General features: G+C 41.0%; 1 protein-coding gene across 1 annotated transcript; it reads left to right on the top strand.

Moving 5' to 3' along the window:
- Positions 1-1,003: 1,003 nt before the first annotated feature.
- LOC146735875 (snaclec purpureotin subunit beta-like) lies at positions 1,004-1,450 on the top strand. Its single transcript, XM_085505575.1, has one exon. The coding sequence runs from the start codon at positions 1,004-1,006 to the stop codon at positions 1,448-1,450; it is 447 nt and encodes a 148-aa protein (XP_085361701.1).
- The last annotated feature ends 19,033 nt before the right edge of the window (positions 1,451-20,483 follow it).

The following is a 20,483-nucleotide window of genomic DNA, read 5'->3' on the forward strand; positions in this document are numbered from 1 at the left end:
CCCGCGGAAAATTCGGCATTTTGCCCTTACCCACTCAATCTAAAAAAGGAACTTGCCTGCCCCCTGAATAAAAATTCCCCTTTGAGAAACCCTAATTTTAATGCCCTCCCACTGAATATGTTTTATTTCGCCTGCCCGCTAAAAATACCTTGCGAACACATTTTTTCACGAACAGCTCCGTTGACTGCACCTGTTCTAACCCAGATCGTAATATAGTAACTACGGGAAACAAATCCCAAAACGCGGGAACCGACTGCAAAGGGATACACGATTGCCCCTGTTGCATTTGTGTACAGATTAACATGTGAATACAAATTCGATTTGACCAGCATCAATATAATTCAATGTTACTGTATTATCAAACTGTCATTGTTGACGTCTGTGCAATCATGCCACCGAAGGTGGTAATACTGAAACTATGGCATGGCTATATGACGTCAATTGCAATTGAGAACCGCGCCCTCAAGTGTACAAAGTACCTCTGTGTATTGTTTACAATAGGATCCAAGTGTGTCCGTAACAACGCGTATTCCTACGCCAAGACCTTCACAGTGTTTAGACCAATGTCATTGCGTGTCTAGTGTCAACCATATACATCCGCGAAAAGTTACTACATGTAACTTATTAAACCCGTGTTATTTTAAAAATAACTGTTTTGGTGTAATACCTTTTATTGAATGAATATTGTACTATTACTTTTGAATGTTAATACATTGTTTATACATACTTTTATATTTGCCTTTATTCGCTGTCAAGCCATATAATTTGATTGTTTTATCCTTAATTTGCTCCATTGCTAGCCCTGGGCATTGTTTTAAAATGAAGTGCAACATTGTGTATACACATAATTTTGTGTGTCTCTTCTCTTTGACCGTACACGTTATTGTAGTATTTCCCCCAATTTAACTGCATGGGTTTGTATTTTATGAAATAATCTGCAGAGATTTCTGTGCAATGTTTTATAATTACTGACTATGCCTAATACTATCATTAAAATGATATGATGATATTTGATATCCTTGCAGACTGTACCCAGGATTATGTGAACTACAACAAGAATGAATCGGCCTGTTATTATTTCTCCCCTTATGGAGACAAACTGACTTGGCATGAAGCCAAGTACAATTGTGAACAATTAGTCTTTTCAGAAGGCGGTCATCTGGTAGATATATTAAATAGTAGAGAAGAAGAATACATAGCTAACAAAGCCGTTGCATATGCAATGGGTGATGATTACTGGATTGGTCTGAGTGACGTTTTTGATAATGATACTTGGTACTGGTCTCGTAGTGATGAGAATGTTCTGCTTGGAAACTGGACAAATTGGATTGATGGTATACCGGGAACATCGAGAACATGTGGTTTAAAGAAGGATGATCTGTTTTGGGAGGACGAGACGTGCTCTACCTCACGAAGATACATTTGCAAGACTTCTTTGCCGTGTATGTAATTCTGGATGTTTGTTTAGATGTAGTGCCGTAGTATAAAACAACAACAACAACAACAACAACAACAACAACAAAAATGCAACACCTTTTTGGCAGAGAAAGCAATGATTTATTACGGAACACACACTAAAACACAAGCATTACACCAAATTGTAATACAAATATTAAACTAGATGAAACAGAACAAAGAGGAAATTGCATGAAGTTAAAGCGAAAAGTGTAACGTAAATTACAGAATAGCTACATACTGGGTGGGTGGGTGAGTTTTGTGTGTTGTTTGGGTGGTTTGGGTGCGTGGGTGGGTTTGTGGATGAGAATATATTATGTCGTGTAAAATCAGAACTGACGGACGAGAACGTGGACGAAACGGCAAAATGGGTGACTGACAGCTTGTGCGCTATACGGGAAAACACATGATAAAAGTAAACTGAACTCTAGGGGACTCCCTGCTCAAGGAACAAAGCCATAGCAAAAACAAAACAAAATTACAGATAATTTATTACAGCAAGTAGAATCTCAGTAGCAGTGGGTTACTGAGAGTGGAATAAGTTAAACTGTCTCAGGTAGCTGTGTGTTGCCGAGAGTGGAATAAGTTAAACTCAGGTAGCAGTTGGTTGCCGAGAGTGGAATAAGTTAAACTGTCTCAGGTAGCAGGGATTGTCGACAGTAGAATAAGTTAAACTCAGGTAGCAGTGGGTTGCCGAGAGTGGAATAAGTTAAACTAAGGTAGCAGTGGGTTGCCGAGAGTAGAATAAGTTAAACTGTCTCAGGTAGCAGTGGGTTGCGAGAGTGGAATAAGTTAAACTGTGTCAGGTTGCAATGGGTTGCCGAGAGTGGAATAAGTTAAACTGTCTCAGGTAGCAGTGGGTTTCCGAGAGAGGAATAAGTTAAACTGTGTCAGGTTGCAATGGGTTGCCCCGAGAGTGGAATAAATTGAACTCAGGTAGTCGTGGGTTGCCGAGAGTGGAATAAGTTAAACTCAGGTAGCAGTGGGTTGCCGAGAGTGGTTAAACTCAGGTAGCAGTGGGTTGCCGAGAGTGGAATAAGTTAAACAGTATCAGGTAGCAGTGGGTTACTGAGAGTGGGATAAGTTAAACTGTCTCAGGTAGCAGTGGGTTACTGAGAGTGGGATAAGTTAAACTGTCTCAGGTAGCAGTGGGTTGCCGAGAGTGGAATACGTTAAACTCAGGTAGCAGTAGGTTGTTGCCGACAGTGGAATAAGTTAAACTCAGGTAGCAGTGGGTTGCTGAGATTGGAATAAGTTAAACTGTCTCAGGTAGCAGTAGGTTACTGAGAGTGGAATAAGTTAAACTGTCTCATGTAGCAGTGGGTTGCCGAGAGTGGAATAAGTTAAACTCAGGTAGCAGTGGGTTGCCGAGAGTGGAATAAGTTAAACTGTCTCAGGTAGCAGTGGGTTGCTGAGAGTGGAATAAGTTAAACTGTCCCAGGTAGCAGTGGGTTGCGAGAGTGGAATAAGTTAAACTGTCTCAGGTAGCAGTGGGTTTCCGAGAGAGGAATAAGTTAAACTGTGTCAGGTAGCAGTGGGTTGCCGAGAGTGGAATAAGTTAAACTGTCTCAGGTAGCAGTGGGTTTCCGAGAGAGGAATAAGTTAAACTGTGTCAGGTTGCAATGGGTTGCCCCGAGAGTGGAATAACTTGAACTCAGGTAGCAGTGTGTTGCCGAGATTGGAATAAGTTAAACTCAGGTAGCAGTGGGTTGCCGAGATTGGAAAAAGTTAAACTGTCTCAGGTAGTAGTGGGTTGCCGAGAGTGGAATAAGTTAAACTCGGGTAGCAGTGGGTTGCCGAGAATGGAATAAGTTAAACTGTCCCAGATTGCAGTGCGTTGCGGAGAGTGGAATAAGTTAAACTGTCTCAGGTAGCAGTGGGTTGCCGAGAGTGGAATAAGTTAAATTGTATCAGGTTGCAGTGGGTTGCCCCGAGATTGGAATAAGTTAAACTTATGTAGCAGTGGGTTGCCGAGAGTGGAATAAGTTAAACTGTCTCAGGTAGCAGACGGTTGCTGAGAGTGGAATACGTTAAACTCAGGTAGAAGTGTGTTGCCGAGAGTGGAATAAGGTAAACATGGGTAGCAGTGGGTTGCCGAAAGTGTAATAAGTTAAACTCAGGTAGCAGTGGGTTGCCGAGAATGTAAAAAGTTAACCTCAGGTAGCAGTGGGTTGCTGAGAGTGTAATAAGTTAAACTCAGGTAGCAGTGGGTTGCCGCAGGTGGAATAAATTAAACTGTCTCAGGTTGCAGTGGGTTGCCGATAGTGGAATCAGTTAAACTCGGGTAGCAGTGCGTTGCCGACAGTGGAATAAGTTAAACTCAGGTAGTAGTGGGTTGCCGAGAGTGGAATAAGTTAAACTGTCTCAGGTAGCAGTGGGTTCCCGAGAGTGGAATACGTTAAACTCAGGTAGCAGTGGGTTGCTGAGAGTAGAATAAGTTAAACTCAAGTAGCAGTGGGTTGCCGAGAGTGGAATAAGTTAAAATGTCTAAGGTAGCAGTGGGTTACTGAGAATGGAATATGTTAAACTTATGTAGCAGTGGGTTGCCGAGAGTGGAATAAGTTAAACTGTCTCAGGTAGCAGACGGTTGCCGTGAATGGAATAAGTTAAACTCAGGTAGCAGTGGGTTGCCGAGAGTAGAATAAGTTAAACTCAAGTAGCAGTGGGTTGCCGAGAGTGGAATAAGTTAAAATCAGGTAGCAGTGGGTTGCCGAGAATGGAATAAGTTAAACTCAGGTAGCAGTGGGTTGCCGAGAGTAGAATAAGTTAAACTCAGGTAGCAGTGGGTTGCCGAGAGTGGAATAAGTTATACTCAGGTAGCAGTGGGTTGCTGAGAGTAGAATAAGTTAAACTTAGGTAGCAGTGGGATGCCGAGAGTGGAATAAGTTAAAATCAGGTAGCAGTGGGTTGCCGAGAATGGAATAAGTTAAACTCAGGTAGCAGTGGGTTGCTGAGAGTAGAATAAGTTAAACTCAGGTAGCAGTGGTTTGCCGAGAGTTGAATAAGTTAAACTCAGGTAGCAGTGGGTTGCTGAGAATGGAATATGTTAAACTCAGGTAGCAGTGGGTTGCCGAGAGTAGAATAAGTTAAACTCAGGTAGCAGTGGGTTGCCGAGAGTGGAATAAGTTAAAATCAGGTAGCAGTGGTTTGCCGAGAGTGGAATAAGTTAAACTCAGGTAGCAGACGGTTGCTGAGAGTGGAATACGTTAAACTCAGGTAGAAGTGTGTTGCCGAGAGTGGAATAAGGTAAACACGGTTAGCAGTGGCTTGCCGAGAGTGTAATAAGTTAATCTCAGGTAGCAGTGGGTTGCCGAGAATGTAAAAAGTTAACCTTGGGTAGCAGTGGGTTGCCGAGAGTGTAATAAGTTAAACTCAGGTAGCAGTGGGTTGCCGCGGGTGGAATAAATTAAACTGTCTCAGGTTGCAGTGGGTTGCCGATAGTGGAATCAGTTAAACTCGGGTAGCAGTGCATTGCCGACAGTGGAATAAGTTAAACTCAGGTAGCAGTGGGTTGCCGAGAGTGGAATAAGTTAAACTGTCTCAGGTAGCAGTGGGTTCCCGAGAGTGGAATACGTTAAACTCAGGCAGCAGTGGGTTGCTGAGTGTGGAATAAGGTAAACTCAGGTAGCAGTGGGTTGCTGAGAGTAGAATAAGTTAAACTCAGGTAGCAGTGGGTTGCCGAGAGTGGAATAAGTTAAACTGTCTCAGGTAGCAGTGGGTTACTGAGAATGGAATATGTTAAACTTATGTAGCAGTGGGTTGCCGAGAGTGGAATAAGTTAAACTGTCTCAGGTAGCAGACGGTTGCCGTGAATGGAATAAGTTAAACTCAGGTAGCAGTGGGTTGCCGAGAGTAGAATAAGTTAAACTCAAGTAGCAGTGGGTTACCGAGAGTGGAATAAGTTAAAATCAGGTAGCAGTGGGTTGCCGAGAATGGAATAAGTTAAACTCAGGTAGCAGTGGGTTGCCGAGAGTAGAATAAGTTAAACTTAGGTAGCAGTGGGTTGCCGAGAGTGGAATAAGTTAAACTCAGGTAGCAGTGGGTTGCCGAGAGTAGAATAAGTTAAACTCAGGTAGCAGTGGGTTGCCGAGAGTGGAATAAGTTAAAATCAGGTAGCAGTGGGTTGCCGAGAATGGAATAAGTTAAACTCAGGTAGCAGTGGGTTGCTGAGAGTAGAATAAGTTAAACTCAGGTAGCAGTGGTTTGCCGAGAGTGGAATAAGTTAAACTCAGGTAGCAGTGGGTTGCCGAGAATGGAATATGTTAAACTCAGGTAGCAGTGGGTTGCCGAGAGTAGAATAAGTTAAACTCAGGTAGCAGTGGGTTGCCGAGAGTGGAATAAGTTAAAATCAGGTAGCAGTGGGTTGCCGAGAATGGAATAAGTTAAACTCAGGTAGCAGTGGGTTGCCGAGAGTAGAATAAGTTAAACTTAGGTAGCAGTGGGTTGCCGAGAGTGGAATAAGTTAAACTCAGGTAGCAGTGGGTTGCCGAGAGTAGAATAAGTTAAACTCAGGTAGCAGTGGGTTGCCGAGAGTGGAATAAGTTAAAATCAGGTAGCAGTGGGTTGCCGAGAATGTAATAAGTTAAACTCAGGTAGCAGTGGGTTGCTGAGAGTAGAATAAGTTAAACTCAGGTAGCAGTGGTTTGCCGAGAGTGGAATAAGTTAAACTCAGGTAGCAGTGGGTTGCCGAGAATGGAATATGTTAAACTCAGGTAGCAGTGGGTTGCCGAGAGTAGAATAAGTTAAACTCAGGTAGCAGTGGGTTGCCGAGAGTGGAATAAGTTAAAATCAGGTAGCAGTGGTTTGCCGAGAGTGGAATAAGTTAAACTCAGGTAGCAGTGGGTTGCCGAGAATGGAATAAGTTAAACTCAGGTAGCAGTGGGTTGCTGAGAGTAGAATAATTTAAACTGTCCGGAAAATAATTGTTTTGTTTTTACATTGATAGGGTTAAAACACATGCTCAATCAAATAACCAGATAGTAGGCACGAGTTTCTAACTTATCTGAGGCATATGTTATATACTATTATGATCCGTGGTACATCGTGGCCATTCCAGGATGTAAACTCGTTCTTACAATTAAATAAATACAACATTAGTATATTAGGCCCATTTTATATGATACTTCAATCGTGTGCATGCGACGTAAAACATAATATATTGCAAAATATTTTGATTTCAATTATTTCTATGGGATAACAAATTTAGTATTTTTTGGCAAATTTGTAATTCACTATCAGTATCAGTGTGTTTAAATTTCCGCGAATTAACATTATGGCATTTTACGTCTGTCAAATAACGGCCAAATAAATACGTGGAATCATTAATTACTAAGGACCTGGCGTAGAATTGGACATTACTCCAAATAAACAAATGTCCAATTCGGGAACAGGATAATAGTATATTTGGTTATTGATGAAATAGTGCGTCGTGTTTCACTCATGAAGTTGTCGCTGATTTGTACACAAAGGAAGCCGCTCATCCCGCCATTGGATGACGGCACATCGTGTATGTTAAACTGTGGTCGTGTTTTTTTTATTTCTGTGCTAAATGTGCAACACAAGACCCGCCATTTATTTTTCATGGCTGTTCGACCATAGTCGTCTGCACCAGTATCGCGAACTCTAAGTTTGGTTTACTATGTTGGTCGCTCGACACCATATTCCCCCTCGGTACCGACGCCCAACTCGGCGTGCTGGGCAGGAAATCTACTTACCACGCCACTCCTCCTCGATACCTCTACTTTGTGGAAACGTGTTTTCCAATACGAGACTGATTTCTCTATAAGTTCGGTCATTTAAAATCATATTCTGGACAATTAAATGGTCAGCTTCCATTGCTGCTCCAAAATAATTCAGAAAATGGCAGCGCAAAAACCGCGCAAATTCATTTTACTTCTACTTTACAGCGGTTTTTACAGACACCAGGTAATTCTGTTACCCAATGGCTGAAGCAATTTCACATCGACCAGACACGCCCCAAACCTGATGACGACATTTGACAGGATCGGCCAATGCGCATGCGTATAAAACAGCTGGTACTAATATCCTATTATCCTAATTTCCTAATAACTTATTTTGCACTCGTACAAATGCAAAATACATATTTGAATAGGTTGGTTGGCCATCAAGTACCATCCATCTTTGGATGCAACATGTCATCATATGGTTTTACATCTTTGGATGCAACATGTCATCATACGGTTTTACATCCTTGCAGACAACATGTCATTATTCGGTTTTACATCCTTGCATGCAACATGTCATTATACGGTTTTACATCTTTGGATGCAACATGTCATTATACGGTTTTAAATTGTTGCATGCAACATGTCATTATACGGTTTTACATCTTTGGATGCAACATGTCATTATACGGTTTTACATCCTTGCAGACAACATGTCATTATACGGTTTTACATCTTTGGATGCAACATGTCATCATACGGTTTTACATCCTTGCAGACAACATGTCATTATTCGGTTTTACATCCTTGCATGCAACATGTCATTATACGGTTTTACATCTTTGGATGCAACATGTCATTATACGGTTTTAAATTGTTGCATGCAACATGTCATTATACGGTTTTACATCTTTGGATGCAACATGTCATTATACGGGTTTACATCTTTGCATCTTAGTTAATTTCCTAGCCAGATCAATGTGTTTAGTGTAGACTATATCTGTAGAAAGGTCACAATAAGGTTCTAGTCTCATCTGTGTCTGTAGAATGGTCACAATAAGTTTCTAATCTCATCTGTGGTTGTATAATCGCTACAATAAGGTCCTAGTCTCATATGTGTCTGTAGAATGGCCACAATAAGGTCCTAGTCTCTTCTGTGTCTGTAGAATGGTCACACTAAGGTTCTAGTCCCACCTGTGTCTGTAGAATGGTCACAGTAAGGTTCTAGTCTTATCTGCGTCTATAGAATAGTCACACTAAGATTCTAGTCCCACCTGTCTCTGTAGAATGATTACACTAATATTCTAGACCCACCTGTGTCTGTAGAATGGTCACAATAAGGTTATAGTCTCATCTGTGTTTGTAGTATGGCCACAAAAAGGTCCTAGTCTCATCTGTGTCTGTAGAATGGTCACAATAAGGTCCTAGCCTCATCTGTGTCTGTAGAATGGTCAGAATACGGTACAATTCTCATCTGTGATTGTAGAATTGCCACAATAAGGTTCTAGTCCCATCTGTGTCTGTAGAATGGCCACAGTAAAGTCCTAGTCTTAACTGTGTCTGTAGTATGAGCACAATAAGGTCCTAGTCTCATCTGTATCTGTAGAATTACAACAATAAGGTCCTAGTCTCATCTGTGTCTGTAGAATGGTCACACTAAGGTTCTAGTCCCACCTGTGTCTGTAGAATGGTCACAGTAAGGTCCTAGTCTCATCTGTGTCTGTAGTATGACCACAATAAGGTCCTAGTCTCATCTGTGTCTATAGTATGGCCACAATAAGATTCTAGTCTCATCTGTGTCTGTAGAATGGTCACAATAAGGTCCTAGTCTCATCTGTGTCTATAGTATGGTCACAATAAGGTTCTAGTCCTTCATTGTCTGTAGAATGAGAACAATAAGGTCCTAGTCTCACCTGTGTCTATAGTATGGTCACAATAAGGTTCTAGTCCTTCATTGTCTGTAGAATGAGAACAATAAGGTCCTAGTCTCATCTGTGTCTATAGTATGGTCACAATAAGGTTCTAGTCCTTCATTGTCTGTAAAATGAGAACAATAAGGTCCTAGTCTCATCTGTGTCTATAGTATGGTCACAATAAGGTTCTAGTCCTTCATTTTCTGTAGAATGAGAACAATAAGGTCCTAGTCTCATCAGCGTCTATAGTATGGTCACAATAAGGTTCTAGTCATTCATTGTCTGTAGAATGACAACAATAAGGTCCTAGTCTCATCTGTGTCTATAGTATAGTCACAATAAGCTTCTAGTCCTTCATTGTCTGTAGAATGAGAACAATAAGGTCCTAGTCTCATCTGTGTCTATAGTATGGTCACAATAAGGTTATAGTCCTTCATTGTCTGTAGAATGACAACAATAAAGTCCTAGTCTCATCTGTGTCTATAGTATGGTCACAATAAGGTTCTAGTCTCATCTGTGTCTGTAGAATGACAACAATAAGGTCCTAGTCTCATATGTGTTTATAGTATGGTCACAATAAGGTCCTAGTCTCATCTGTGTCTGTAGAATGGTCACAATAAGGTCCTAGTCTCATCTGTGTCTGTAGAATGGTTACACTAATGTTCTAGTCTCATCTTTGTCTGTAGAATTGCCACAATAAGATTCTAGTCACATCTGTGTTTGTGGAATGGCTACAACACGGTTTTTGTCTGTTCCGTGTCTTTAGCTGAATCGGAACCTGACGAGTCTTTAAATTCAAACTCGTTTCTTGATCTACCGGGAATATTTGACTTCCAGACTATCATACTTATACTCTGTTAAGGGTGAGATCATGAATATTTATTATGCAATCTTTAAGATGATGTACATTGCCACAATTTAGATATTTATATTTTATGATAGAAATATCAACTCATTCCGAAACGTTCTGATATACACATGTACTGTATTCACACATGGAGTAATAACAGCTTATGGCTTCATATTGTCCAGAACCATATTTGTACAGAGCTCTCTTTTGTCTCTGTCTGAGGCGTGTATAATTCAGTATTATGTTCCGATAAAAATACATGGCTAACAAACAGCTTGTCTTGAAAAAGGTAAATTGACACGTTTAAACCTCTGTAGTGCTCAGTTGTAGTGAGCCTTGTACATCTCTATACTAGAAATATAAGTTTAAATTCAAGTGTAATCATAAACACTTTAATGCAATACTTGACCACCAATAAATTACGTAGTATTTTTTGCCTTACATCCTTGGATGCAACTTGTAATTATACGGTTTTACATCTTTGGATGCAACATGTCATCATACGGTTTTACATCTTTGGATGCAACATGTCATCATACGGTTTTACATCTTTGGATGCAACATGTCATCATACAGTTTTACATCTTTGGATGCAACATGTCATTATACAGTTTTACATCCTTGTATTCAACATGTCATTATACGGTTTTACATCCTTGCATGCAACATGTCATTATACGGTTTTACATCCTTGTATTCAACATGTCATTATACGGTTTTACATCCTTGCATGCAACGTGTCATTATAGAGGTTAATTTTTCATTGCAAAAATACAAGTAGGAGGCTAATATGTAATCATCTCATATATAACGTTCTATCATCGAATCAGAAAGTGCTTTTCTAATAGGTTCATTAATACATTCGGAATGTTGATTGTCATTATGTTTATAGATATGGAAAGAACAACTGCATCCATGGTTACAAAATATCGACCATCTACCATGATTGCCTCTTCAACAGCAAGTTTGTCATTTATCTTATACATTATTAACAACTGTGTACATTCTAGTTTCAGTATTGTATGAGCAACTCTTGAGAGAGATTCTTCATGCCAGATATTGCCTTTTTGTTTTTGTTATGCATCTTAGTTAATTTCCTAGCCTGATCAATGTGTTTAGTGTAGACAAAACGAAGTCCTAGGCTCAAATGTATCTGTAGAATTGTCACAATAAGGTTCTAGTCTCATCTGTGTCTGTAGAATGGTCACAATAAGTTTCTAATCTCATCTGTGGTTGTATAATCGCTACAATAAGGTCCTAGTCTCATCTGTGTATGTAGAATGGCCACTATGCGTTCCTTGTCTCTTCCGTGTCTGTAGAATGGCCACAATAAGGTTCTAGTCCCACCGGTGTCTGTAGAATGGCCACAGTAAGGTTCTAGTCTTATCTGCGTCTATAGAATAGTCACACTAAGATTCTAGTCCCACCTGTCTCTGTAGAATGATTACACTAATATTCTAGACCCACCTGTGTCTGTAGAATGGTCACAATAAGGTTATAGTCTCAACTGTGTCTGTAGTATGGCCACAAAAAGGTCCTAGTCTCATCTTTGTCTGTAGAATGGTCACAATAAGGTCCTAGCCTCATCTGTGTCTGTAGAATGGTCAGAATAATGTTCAATTCTCATCTGTGATTGTAGAATTGCCACAATAAGGTTCTAGTCCCATCTGTGTCTGTAGAATGGCCACAGTAAAGTCTTAGTCTTAACTGTGTCTGTAGTATGAGCACAATAAGGTCCTAGTCTCATCTGTATCTGTAGAATTACAACAATAAGGTCCTAGTCTCATATGTGTCTGTAGAATGGCCACAATAAGGTCCTAGTCTCATCTGTGTCTGTAGAATGGTCACACTAAGGTTCTAGTCCCACCTGTGTCTGTAGAATGGTCACAGTAAGGTCCTAGTCTCATCTGTGTCTGTAGTATGACCACAATAAGGTCCTAGTCTCATCTGTGTCTATAGTATGGCCACAATAAGATTCTAGTCCCACCGGTGTCTGTAGAATGGCCACAGTAAGGTTCTAGTCTTATCTGCGTCTATAGAATAGTCACACTAAGATTCTAGTCATACCTGTCTCTGTAGAGTGATTACACTAATATTCTAGACCCACCTGTGTCTGTAGAATGGTCACAATAAGGTTATAGTCTCATCTGTGTCTGTAGTATGGCCACAAAAAGGTCCTAGTCTCATCTGTGTCTGTAGAATGGTCACAATAAGGTCCTAGCCTCATCTGTGTCTGTAGAATGGTCAGAATACGGTACAATTCTCATCTGTGATTGTAGAATTGCCACAATAAGGTTCTAGTCCCATCTGTGTCTGTAGAATGGCCACAGTAAAGTCCTAGTCTTAACTGTGTCTGTAGTATGAGCACAATAAGGTCCTAGTCTCATCTGTATCTGTAGAATTACAACAATAAGGTCCTAGTCTCATATGTGTCTGTAGAATGGCCACAATAAGGTCCTAGTCTCATCTGTGTTTGTAGAATGGTCACACTAAGGTTCTAGTCCCACCTGTGTCTGTAGAATGGTCACAGTAAGGTCCCAGTCTCATCTGTGTCTGTAGTATGACCACAATAAGGTCCTAGTCTCATCTGTGTCTATAGTATGGCCACAATAAGATTCTAGTCTCATCTGTGTCTGTAGAATGGTCACAATAAGGTCCTAGTCTCATCTGTGTCTATAGTATGGTCACAATAAGGTTCTAGTCCTTCATTGTCTGTAGAATGAGAACAATAAGGTCCTAGTCTCACCTGTGTCTATAGTATGGTCACAATAAGGTTCTAGTCCTTCATTGTCTGTAGAATGAGAACAATAAGGTCCTAGTCTCATCTGTGTCTATAGTATGGTCACAATAAGGTTCTAGTCCTTCATTGTCTGTAAAATGAGAACAATAAGGTCCTAGTCTCATCTGTGTCTATAGTATGGTCACAATAAGGTTCTAGTCCTTCATTTTCTTTAGAATGAGAACAATAAGGTCCTAGTCTCATCAGCGTCTATAGTATGGTCACAATAAGGTTCTAGTCATTCATTGTCTGTAGAATGACAACAATAAGGTCCTACTCTCATCTGTGTCTATAGTATGGTCACAATAAGCTTCTAGTCCTTCATTGTCTGTAGAATGAGAACAATAAGGTCCTAGTCTCATCTGTGTCTGTAGAATTACAACAATAAGGTCCTAGGCTCATCTGCGTCTGTAGAATGACAACAATAAGATCCTAGTCTCATCTGTGTCTGTAGACTTGCCACAATAAGGTTCTAGTCCCACCTGTGTCTGTAGAATGGGCACAGTAATGTCATAGTCTCATCTGTGTCTGTACTATGACCACAATAAGGTCCTAGTCTCATCTGTGTCTGTAGAATGGTCACAATAAGGTCCTAGTCTCATCTGTGTCTGTAGAATGGTTACGCTAATGTTCTAGTCTCATCTTTGTCTGTAGAATTGCCACAATAAGATTCTAGTCTCATCTGTGTTTGTGGAATGGCTACAACACGGTTCTTGTCTGTTCCGTGTCTTTAGCTGAATCGAAACCTGACGAGTCTTTAAATTCAAACTCGTTTCTTGATCTACCGGGAATATTTGACTTCCAGACTATCATACTTATACTCTGTTAAGGGTGAGATCATGAATATTTATTATGCAATCTTTAAGATGATGTACATTGCCACAATTTAGATATTTATATTTTATGATAAAAATATCAACCCATTCCGAAACGTTCTGATATACACATGTACTGTATTCACACATGGAGTAATAACAGCTTATGGCTTCATATTGTCCAGAACCATATTCGTACAGAGCTCTCTTTTGTCTCTGTCTGAGGCGTGTATAATTCAGTATTATGTTGGCTAACAAACATGGCTAACAAACAGCTTGTCTTGAAAAAGGTAAATTGACACGTTTAAACCTCTGTAGTGCTCAGTTGTAGTGAGCCTTGTACATCTCTATACTAGAAATATAAGTTTAAATTCAAGTGTAATCATAAACACTTTAATGCAATACTTGACCACCAATAAATTACGTAGTATTTTTTGCCTTACATCCTTGGATGCAACTTGTAATTATACGGTTTTACATCCTTGGATGCAACTTGTAATTATATGATTTTACATCTTTTGATGCAACATGTCATTATACGGTTTTAGATCATTGGATGCAACATGTCATCATACGGTTTTACATCTTTGGATGCAACATGTCATTATACGGTTTTACATCTTTGGATGCAACATGTCATTATACGGTTTTACATCTTTGGATGCAACATGTCATCATACGGTATAATTACAGTATAATTACAACAATAAGGTCCTAGCCTCATCTGTGTCAGTAGAATGGTCACAATAAGGTTCTAGTCTCATCTGTATCTATAGAATTACAACAATAAGGTCCTAGACTCATCTGTATCTGTAGAGTGGTCACAATAATAGTCCAGTCATTCTAGCAAAAAAGGGGGGGCCAACCCTTCACAAATTGCAACAGAAATAATTTCCTCACAGTGCTTTTCGTAAAGGTATCTAGATTGACATACTAAAAGTCTAGGGAAATCTAGGCTTCCAAAATATACCTAATTTGCATATATTGAAAATGGTCGTTTTGCACATTTTTACAACATGGAAATATAACTATTTGGACATATCTTTAATTCTAGATGAGGTATTTTAAAAATTCATGATGCTATGGTACTGTTTTGAGTTGGAGATTTGGTAGATGAAAATTAGCATAAATCCAATATGGCCGCGATAATATAATTATTTAATGTAACTCCCTTTCCGGCTTTTTTTCTATGTGGCATATGTAATAAGTTTAAGATGCTAGAATACAATTTTAAACAGAATCGTACAGTACAGACAAGATGTAAATAAATGGTTTCCTGGGTAGACGGATGCTTCATCTGCATAAATCCAACATGGCCGTCACATCTAAAAGAAAAACTAGAGGAATGAAACACCTTGGTTGGATCTACAAATCTGCTATACTATATACATAATAGACCATTTAAACGTCAATTTTCAACTCTATAAACTATATTTTTGATTAAATTCTGCCCAAAAGTTTATTGTTTGATTAATGTAATTGCTATCTTCATCAGATATCTGAACTACATTTGTGCATCCAGATCGTCGTCATTCAAGGTTTTGCTTGGTACATCTGAGACTGCGACAATCTGTGGAGTAGTTGCATCTCACTCTCCTCAAGAGAAATTCAGATGCTGCCGCGATCGGTTGTGGATCGCGTCCTGGGATTTGCTCCCTGGCAGAAACCCGATTCGTGTCTTTATCCTGACTTGATCGGAGAGGCTCAAAGGGCTGTCTGCTTAGAGCGGCCAACACAACCGATAAGTTCGAATTATTTGGCTCTCTCGCTCGGGGTCAGGCCTCTGATTAAACAGTAAACCGTCTCCTAATGGTAGGACAACCGGCTAGCCTCATCCCCAGAGATTCCCAATGGTGGATGACAAGGCTGACCTAAAGCCAACAATAGCTAAAGGACAAGTTCATTTCGTTCAAACGGTGGACGGAAAGTCAGCTGTCTGGCCAACAAAGGGATGGCATGGATGTCCCTTCCACTACAAAAATCAGTGTACACACGTCATTTCGAGGTGTAGGCTGTGTTGGTGGGATCCCTGTTCGCCCTGACCAGGACAATGGCAGCCGAGTCAGAAAAAAATCTGAGTGAGTCAACTGAAAGCCTTGATGCGTGTAAGTGGTACACCAGTGTATTCCAGGTACCAAAGAAGAAATTGCCCCGCTAGGAATGACAACTATGGGTATCTGATCCCTCCTCCTTGTAGCTGTAGGATACCACCACTGTGTTGTCTGTGTGAAATAAGACGCTGTGGTCTTGAACCATGGGTGGAAAGTGAAGTAGTGCTAAGCACACTTCTTTCAGTTCGAGCCAGTTGATATGGCAGTCTTGAATCTAACGCAGGGGCCATATTTTCCATTGGGCTTGTTCGTCCAATAGGTGCACTCGCCAACATGTGAGGGAGGCATCCGTTTCCAGAGTTATAGCCGTGGCGAGGGGACCCCCTGCCTGAGGTTGGCAATTGCCGACCACCAGGGCAAGGCATCCCTTGCTTGGTGCGAGAGTGTTACTCACCTCTCACCTCCCGTAAGAGAGCCCAGTGATGCAACAAAAGTGCGCTGTAATGGGCGGCTGCGTAACACAGCCTGGCGGAACTACCCTGCGAAACACTGACATCATTCCGATGATCCGACTTAGTTCTCGGAGGGACACAGAGGGAACCACTAATACTTGTGAGTAGAAGCCAAGACTTAACACCGGAGTCCCCTATCCTGTGAGATTGCAGCAGGATCTTGTAACCGTGTATCGCCACCTGGAGAGTCCAGAGATCGGTTACTTGCTGCTTCTGAACCAGAATATACCGACGCAATCAGTGCGACAAAGATGTATGGGTTCAGTGGTTCCACATCGGGGTGATCTCTCCTCCGCCAAGGTGAGACCCTGTGAGGCCTGTAGAAGTTGATAGGTTGTGACTCTGCCTCCTGTTGAACATATGCCCATCTCCCTTGTCGCAAGCGGAAGCATCAAACCTACATCCCCTGCAAGCTGGGTAGGCCTGGTCCCTTCTTCCAGGGGGCATTTCGCCACTCTTCCATCCCCCAGAAGAGCTGGGATGCTTGCCTCCTGGCTACCTCTGGCCAGTGGGTGCCGACTTTGGTCATTACATTTTCTCAGCTTGGAGTCCTTACCGCTTGCCCTTGGCAGAAGCCAAACTGGCTCGTGGGTCTCACCTGTACCAATTGGTCAGTGGGATCCCAAAGCACTGAGACTGCTCCTTCCATCCTCAAAAAAGAGGAGGGTGGGGGAAGTCCAGCCTGCATAACTGAGGGGTGATGCGCCCAGTGAAATCAGCCAAAACCGCATTCCACTGTACAGAGGCAGCCCCTGCCACGAGAGCCAAATGACACTGCAGGATATCCTATGTAGCCATGTGGTGTCCACCAATGGATGTGTCTGCTGGTCTAGGAGGCTGGTGCATTCCACCATTGAGACTTCAGAGTGCTGGCAGCGCAAAACAATTCGTTCCAGTGGGCTGACCACAACTCGAAAGTTGAGGGTCGCCACACGGCTCTAGGTGCGTGGATTGTTTCTGACTAACTAGTTGAAATATTCCATGAACGTAGCCACCCCCTTTACCCGTTCCAATTTGTGGTACCGGTGTCGGGGAGGAACTGAAGGATCCAATCGGACGCAAGATTTGACTCCAGAATCTGCTGGCGCCAGTCTCAAACACAAACGTTCAAATTGACCTGTCCTAAGGACTTAGGCCTCTATCCAGCGAGGAACCAAGGACCGCCCATCAACACAGTCTGTGCGTTTCCCCCTACGTCCAGCACTCAGTAGGATCCAAAGCAACACCAAATGTAGGACTCTGGATGCTGGAGAGTGACTGTTTCAGGATCGAGAGAGGGGAGGGGGGTGAAAATCGGGTTCCCTCCTCGGCCCACGGCGTGGCTCACAGAGTCATTATGAGGAACAGACTCCGAGGGGCTGCCCAAGGTTGCACATTTAAATAATACTATTTTGACGGCCATATTGGTTTTATGCAAAATAGGATTATTATTCAATAAAATGTTTCAGTCATATACATTCACACACACCAAACCATATCGCAGCAACTTGGTCACAATAAGGTCCTAGTCTCATCTGTGTCTGTAGAATGACAACAATAAGGTCTTAACCTCATCTGTGTCTCTAGAATGGTCACAATAAGGTTCTAGTCTCATCTGTATCTGTAGAATTACAACAATAAGGTCCTAGGCTCATCTGTATCTGTAGAATGGTCACAATAAGGTTCTAGTCTCATCTATGTCAGTAGTATTACCACAATAAGGTCCTAGTCTCATCTGTGTCTGTAGAATTACAACATTAAGGTCCTAGGCTCATCTGTATATGTAAAATGGTAACAATAAGGTCCTAGCCTCATCTGTGTCTGAAGAATGGTCACAATTAGGTTCTAGTCTCATCTGCATCTGTAGAATTACAACAATAAGATCCTAGGCTCATCTGTATCAGTAGAATGGTCACAATAAGGTTTTAGTCTCATCTGTGTCGGTAGTATTACCACAATAAGAGACTAGTCTCATCTGTGTCTGTAGAATTACAACAATAACGTCCTAGCCTCATCTGTGTCTGTATAATGGTCACAATAAGATTCTAGTCTCATCTGTGTCTGTAGAATTACAACAATAAGGTCCTAGACTCATCTGTATCTGTAGAGTGGTCACAATAAGGTCCTAGACTCATCTGTATCTGTAGAGTGGTCACAATAATAGTCCAGTCATTCTAGCAAGTATTACCACAATAAGGTCCTAGTCTCATCTGTGTCTGTAGAATTACAACAACAAGGTCCGAGGCTCATCTGTATCTGGAGAATGGTCACAATAAGGTTCTAGTCTCATCTGTATCTATAGAATTACAACAATAAGGTCCTAGACTCATCTGTATCTGTAGAGTGGTCACAATAAGGTTCTAGTCTCATCTGTGTCCGTAGTATTACCACAATAAGGTCCTTGTCTCATCTGTGTCTGTAGAATTACAACAATAAGGTCCTAGGCTCATCTGTATCTGGAGAATGGTCACAATAAGATTCTAGTCTCATCTGTGTCTGAAGAATTACAACAATAAGGTCCTAGCCTCATCTGTGTCTGTATAATGGTCACAATAAGATTCTAGTCTCATCTGTGTCTGTAGAATTACAACAATAAGGTCCTAGTCTCATCTGTGTCTGTAGAATTACAACAAAAAGATTCGACTCTCATCTGTGTCTGTAGACTTGCCACAATAAGATTCTAGTTTCATCTGCGTCTGTAGAATGACAACAATAAGGTCCTAGTCTCATCTGTGTCTGTAGAATGGTCACAATAAGGTTCTAGTCTCATATGTATATGTAGAATTGAAACAATAAGGTCCTAGACTCATCTGTATCTGTAGAATGGTCAAACTAAGGTTCTAGTCCCACGTGTGTCTGTAGAATGGCCACAGTAAGGTCCTAGCCTCATCTGTGCCTGTAGAATGACAACAATAAGGTCTTAGCCTCATCTGTGTCTGTATAATGGTCACAATAAGGTCCTAGTCTCATCTGTGTCTGTAGAATTACAACATTAAGGTCCTAGGCTCATCTGTATATGTAAAATGATCACAATAAGGTCCTAGCCTCATCTGTGTCTGTATAATGGTCACAATAAGGTCCTAGTCTCATCTGTGTCTATAGAATTACAACATTAAGGTCCTAGGCTCATCTGTATATGTAAAATGATCACAATAAGGTCCTAGCCTCATCTGTGTCTGTATAATGGTCACAATAAGGTCCTAGTCTCATCTGTGTCTGTAGAATTACAACAAAAAGATTCGACTCTCATCTGTGTCTGTAGACTTGCCACAATAAGGTTCTAGTCTCATCTGTGTCTGTAGAATTACAACAATAAGGTTCTAGCCTCATCTGTGTCAGTAGAATGTTCACAATAAGGTTCTAGTCTCATCTGTATCTATAGAATTACAACAATAAGGTCCTAGACTCATCTGTATCTGTAGAGTGGTCACAATAAGGTTCTAGTCTCATCTGTGTCTGTAGAATTACAACAAAAAGATTCGACTCTCATCTGTGTCTGTAGACTTGCCACAATAAGGTCCTAGTCTCATCTGTGTCTGTAGAATTACAACAATAAGGTCCTAGCCTCATCTGTGTCTGTAGAATGGTCACAATAAGGTTCTAGTCTCATCTGTGTCCGTATTATTACCACAATAAGGTCCTAGTCTCATCTGTATATGTAGAATGGTCACAATAAGGTTCTAGTCCCACCTGTGTCTGTAGAATGGCCACAGTAAGGTCCTAGTCTCATCTGTGTCTGTACTATGATCACAATAAGGTCCTAGTCTCATCTGTGTCTATAGTATGGCCACAATAAGGTTCTAGTCTCATCTGTGTCTGTAGAATGGTCACAATAAGGTTCTAGTCCTTCATTGTCTGTAGAATGACAACAATAAGGTCCTAGTCCCATCTGTGTCTATAGTACGGTCACAATAAGATTCTAGTCCTTCATTGTCTGTAGAATGACAACAATAAGGTCCTAGTCTCATCTGTGTTTATCGTATGGTCACAATAAGGTCCTAGTCTCATCTGTGTCTGTAGAATGACAACAATAATGTCATAGTCTCATCTGTGTCTGTAGAATGACAATAATAAGGTCCTATTCTCATCTGTGTCTATAGTATAGTCACAATAAGGTCCTAGTCTCATCTGTGTCTGTAGAATGACAACAATAAGGTTCTAGTCTCATCTGTGTCTATAGAATGGTCACAATAAGATCCTAGTCTCATCTGTATCTGTAGAATGACAACAATAATGTCATAGTCTCATCTGTGTCTGTAGAATGACAACAATAAGGTCCTAGTCTCATATGTGTTTATAGTATGGTCACAATAAGGTCCTAGTCTCATCTGTGTCTGTAGAATGGTCACAATAAGGTTTAGTCTCATCTGTGTCTGTAGAATGGTTACACTAATTTTCTAGTCTCATCTGTGTCTGTAGAATGGTCACAATAAGGTCCTAGTCTC

Source organism: Saccoglossus kowalevskii, chromosome 11 (genome assembly GCF_978046115.1).
Source record: "Saccoglossus kowalevskii chromosome 11, keSacKowa6.1, whole genome shotgun sequence".
NCBI classification, from domain to species: Eukaryota; Metazoa; Hemichordata; class Enteropneusta; family Harrimaniidae; genus Saccoglossus; species Saccoglossus kowalevskii.